This window comes from Carlito syrichta, unplaced genomic scaffold (genome assembly GCF_000164805.1).
Source record: "Carlito syrichta isolate Samal-C Ts95f unplaced genomic scaffold, Tarsius_syrichta-2.0.1 Scaffold308872, whole genome shotgun sequence".
NCBI lineage: Eukaryota > Metazoa > Chordata > Mammalia > Primates > Tarsiidae > Carlito > Carlito syrichta.
The window spans coordinates 52,459-57,722 of NW_007252968.1; the positions used below are offsets into that span (position 1 = coordinate 52,459).

A 5,264-nucleotide genomic window follows, 5' to 3' on the forward strand; every position below is an offset into this window, starting at 1 on the left:
CGCGCTACCACGCCCGGCTAATTTTTTATTTATTGTAGAGATGAGGTCTTGCCAAGTTGCCCGGGCTGGTCTCGAACCTGCCGGCTCAGGTAATCCACTTACCTCAGCCTCCTACAGTGCTGGGATTACAGGCTGAGCCACCAAGCCCGGCCGGGAAATGTCTTTATTGGAAGGGGCAGCAGCAGAGAAATCTTTGAATTGGATGAGGAAGCTACACTTTATTGTCAAGTGACCCAAAGAGAAAAGTAGGAAATAGTTTTGTGAAGCCAAAGGAGATAGATAGATATGGTCAGTTAGTTGAAGGGAGGGAAGGAGTTTTAGAATCTTCTAGCAAAGGCGAAGAAGGAATTAGTAAGTAGTACCAGAAATTAACACTAACCTGGCACTCAAATTGATTTCCGGAGAAAGGAGAGGTGCAAAGCACCAGAACTTGAGAGGATTATTCTGTCTTGATGGGATCATTTACTCTAATTATAACTGACAGCCAGCTTTTCTTCTTTATCACGGAAAAGTTTTGTTACTAGCCTAAAATATTTCTTACAATCTGTGTCTTCATTTTTTGATTTGTCTTCATTCCTGAGCATCTTCTTCTCAGTAGTAGTTTTATTTCCTAGGAAGAATTTTGTCTGGAGGATCTACCTGGTGGCAGTGACCATATGAGATACAATTCCCATTATAAGCAATTCTAGAATAGTTAAAACACTTGTGAGAATGACTTGGTTTATCAGTTCTAGTCAACTGTGGGTGAATGAACTAAAATGTAGTTTCTGGGCTAGCAAAGAAAACTCCAGAAAGTGAGTTTCTTTTTCTTTTTCTTTTTTTTTTTGAGTTGGAGTCTCACTCTGTCACCCAGACTGGAGTGCAGTGGCCGCTCCTGGCCACTGCAGCCTCGACCTGCTGGGCTCCGGCGATCCTTCTGCCTCAGCCTTCCAAGTAGCTGGAATTATAGGTGGGTGCTACCACGCCCGGCTAATTTTTTGATTTATTTGATTTATTGTAGAGATGAGGTCTTGCCAAGTTGCCCACGCTGATCTCAAATACCTGAGCCTAGGCAGTCTTCTTGCCTCTGCCTTTCAAAGTTCTGGAATTTCAGGCTTGAGCCACTGTGTCAAGCTTCTTACACCCTTTGATGAGCATGCTCTCTTGGTCCTAATCTCTTTCTTTTTTTTTTTTTGGGGTCTTACTGTGTCACCCTGGTTGGAGTGCAGTGGCACGCTCACAGCCACCCCAGAGTCGATCTGCGGGGCTCAGGCGATCCTTCTGCCTCAGCCTTCCAAGTAGCCTGAACTATAGGCACTTGCACTACCATGCCAGGCTAATTTTTTGATTTATTGTTGAGATAAGGTCTCACCAAGTTGCCCAGGCTGTTCTCGAACCCGTGGGCTCTGGCAATCCCCTCACCTCAGCCTCCTAAAGTGCTGGGATTACAGGTTTGAGCCACTGCTCCTGGCCTCCTAATCTCTTAAATGGGATTAATCACTGTGAGATTGTTGTGGTGATTACATAAATATATACAACGTATGTTCTCTGCCTTCTCTTACTCCTCCCACTTAGTTTATTTTGGAAATATAAATAGAAATTTCAGTATTCTTGGTTAAAACTGAATTTGTAGATTTTTGGATTTCCAAGAAATGTCTAGGTCTAGTTAAATGTATGATTAGATTCCACAGAAAGAGCTAAATACAGAGCTCTGCACATTTGATTTACATGCTTTGTAAATGTTAGCGTTGGCCTGAATGTTCAGAATCACTTCATATAACATTTGTAGAGTTTCCAGCTAACATCCTGCACTTACCCTTCCTTCTCTCCCTTATGGTTACTACATACAGTTTAGGAGCCTGTTTAGTGTGCTTACTTAAATATAGTAGATACCTTGTAAGATGATCACAGCTCTTCTTTCAAGGCATTTTGAAACTGTATTGCCACAGTATTACAAACCTTGTCTCTGCCTCTTTGTGCTCATGTAACTGAATTTTAGTTTTCTTTGTTTTGAATTGGGAGTCTCACTCTGTCGCCCAGACTGGAGTGCAGTGGCTCACTCACGGCCACCGCAGCCTCGACCTGCTGGGCTCAAGCGATCTTTCTGCCTCAGCCTTCCAAGTAACTGGAACTACAGGCACGCGTCATCATGCCCAGCTAATTTTTTGATTTATTGTAGAGATGAGGTCTCGCTGCCCAGGTGGGTCTCGAACCCGTGAGCTCAGGCAATCCACTCACCTGAGCCTCCCAAAGGTGTGGGATTACAGGCTGAGCCACTGAGCCCAGCTTCTTTTCTTTCTTTCTTTCTTTTTTTTTTTTAAAATGAATCAGAGTCTTATTATGTCACCCAGAGTGAAGTGCAATGGCATCACATGGCTTACCATATCTCTACCCCTTGGGCTCAGACAATCTTTCTGCCTTAGCCTCCTGAGAAGCTGGACTACAGATGCACGCCATCACGCCTGGCTAAGTTTTTTATTTTTTAATGTTTTTGTAGTATAAAGGTGTTGCTATGTTGCCCAGGCTGTTTTTGAACTCCTGGGCTCAAGCAGTCCTCTTGACCTGGCCTTCCAAAGTGCTGGGATTACAGATGTGAGCCACTGTGCCGGGCTGTTTTATTTTAAATTTTATAAATTGTCGTTTTTAATGAATGTTTCAAAGCTGTTATATCTTAGTGACATAATCCATCATTTGTAGCATAGTATCAACTCTGCCTTTTAAAAATTTGTGATTTGAAGCATTAATGCAACTGGATTCATATGTAGTGTCAGTTCTGACAAAATATAGCCAGCATGTTAATAAAATTCTGAAACTGATTTTCCTTAACTTTATTCTGGTTCATGCTTTCCATATTCTTCCCTCTTCTTGCTTGATCCTAATTTGACCTTCATTGCATTTACCTACTGCTATAAATTGTAGACCAACATTGGGAGACAGTGGTGATAAGAGGAGGGCATTTGAGAATCTCTGGCTTCCAGGAGTCAGCATTCTTTTTCAAATAGACAGGAGAACCTTCCTCTTTAATAAGCCAGGGACTCTAGCCTCAGGCAGCAGAACTAGTTTGTGCTTCTAACTAAGAAGACCAGTGGACTAGTGGACATCAAAGGGTTTTGAATTTTAATTGTTTTCTTCTTCTTCTTTTGTTTTTTTTTGGAGTTGGTGTCTCATTCTGTTGCCCAGGCTGGAGTGCAGTGGCAAGCTCACGGCCACCACAGCTTCGACTTGCTGGGCTCCAGCGATCCTTCCGCCTCAGTAGCTGGAACTGCATGCATACGCTATGACACCTGGCTAATTTTTTTATTTATTGTTGAGACAAGGTCTTGCCAAGTTGCCCAGGGTGGTCTTGAACCCCTGGACTCAGGCAGTCCTCTCGCCTTGGCCTCCCAAAGTGCTGGGATTACAGATTTGAGCCACCGCACCTGGCTGTAATTATTTTCAATAATCTGTTTCACATTCATCCCTGATATTGATATTACCTTGGTAGTAACGACTTTGGAAATGAGTAAATAAATGTCGAGATTATTAATGTGAGTAGGAGTACATTTCATAAGTAAGATTTGAGGGGATTCTTGTGATACGTGCTACTTTTTCTTCCCTTGGTTTGAGGTTTGGGGATTCCTAGTATGGAGAAATTTTGGGACACTTTGTTAAATAGTTTGCTTTCCTGAGGTCCACCAAAGAAATAGTGAATTGGATCAAATGTGTTCCCTAATTTATACATAACTATTCACAGTTGGGGAGGAGCACCGTGATCTTTTGACTTATTAGCCCAGTTTTTCTTTTTTTCCTGTGAGACAGGGTCTCACTCAGTTGTCCAGGCTGGAGTGCAGTGTTCACATCCCAGCTTACTGTCTCAGCCTCCTGAACTTAAAGTGATCCTCTCGTGTCAGCGTCCTGAGTAGCTGGGACTACAGGTGTGTGTCACCATGCTCAGCTAATGTTTTGATTTTTTTGTAGAAATGGATTCTCACTATGTTGCCTAGACTGGTCTTGAACTCCTGGGCTCAAATGATTTTCCTGCCTCAGCCTGGAGTACTGGCATTACAGGTGGAGCCACCATGCCTGGCCTCTGTAGCCAAGTTTAGGTCACACAGTTGTCTCAAAAATGTCATCGCTTGCCAGACTTGGTGGCTCAGCCTGTAATCCCACGCCTTTGGGAAGCTGAGGTGAGTAGATTGCCTGAGCCTGCGGGTTCGAGACCTGCCTGGGCAGCGAGACCTCATCTCTACAATAAATCAAAAAATCAGCCGGACGTGGTAGCGCATGCCTGTAGTTCCAGCTACTCGGAAGGCTGAGGTGGAAGGATTGCAGGAGCCCAATAGGTCGAGGCTGCGGTGGGCAGGAGCGGCCACTGCACTCCAGTCTGAGCGACAGAGTGAGATTCCAACTCAGAAAAAAAGAGAAGAAAATAAAAGGCGGGGGTGAAGGGAAGGGGAGGGGAGAAAGCAGGGGTCTTTGCTGAACTCTGTTGGTTAAAGGTAAGTGAATGTTTAATCTTTCATTCACTTGATTATTGCTAATGTCTTTGTCAATACCTGAAAGTAAACATAGAAACAGATTTCAGCTGTGTGTAATGTGCATGTAAACTTCAAGCTCCTGACTTGAAGATTTCCCTTCTCTATTCTGAACAATAGGTACGTTCTATGGATGAACTGAATCATGATTTTCAAGCACTTGCTCTGGAGGGAAGAGCGATGGGAGAGGTAAGTGAACTGATATGTCAGAAAAGTGGATCTGTTTTTAAGGGAAGATTGGAGTTGTCTTTCATCAACTGTGTCCGAATCTAGTCTCCAGAAATATGTGCTTGCTTTTCTTGTTGCCATTCTCATGATAGGAATGGGATGCTGGAGAATTTTGCCAAAATGATATTATTATAAAAAGAGTGTTGACCTAATGTCTTAAAAACAATACAAAGCAACCAAATCATGAGCACAGATTATTTGAGTATTATTATAATGTTACCTGTAAGTTGAGGCATTAAAATTTTAAAGATATTTTAACCTTTTATGCATCAAATGTCCTTACTGGTGCCTCATTTTCCAGTGGCTAGCTAGCTTCTTTTGCAGTGGAAAAGGGAATTTTAGATTGGTTGCTAATCAGAGTGTGTTGATAACTTAAGTTTAGAGTAGCTCCTTTTTTGAGAAAGTTGCTTAAAGCTCTATTGTGAAGGGGAGGTTGTTAGGTTTCTGGTGAAGTAATTACAGAAGTTAGTGGGCCTAAGGTAGTCATCTCTTTTTTTTTTTTGAGTTGGAGTCTCACTCTATTGCCCAGACTGGAGTGCAGTG

The 5,264-nt window shown here is 42.8% G+C and overlaps 1 protein-coding gene across 8 annotated transcripts in view; it reads left to right on the forward strand.

Moving 5' to 3' along the window:
- The window catches only part of PUM1 (pumilio RNA binding family member 1), a 148,697-nt gene that overhangs the window by 47,088 nt on the left and 96,345 nt on the right, over positions 1-5,264 (forward strand). For all 8 annotated transcript variants that reach the window (XM_021716682.1, XM_021716681.1, XM_008066267.1 and 5 more), the window contains one exon: positions 4,614-4,682. In XM_021716682.1, the coding sequence (XP_021572357.1) occupies positions 4,614-4,682 (69 nt within the window). The remainder of the gene's footprint in view (positions 1-4,613; positions 4,683-5,264) is intronic.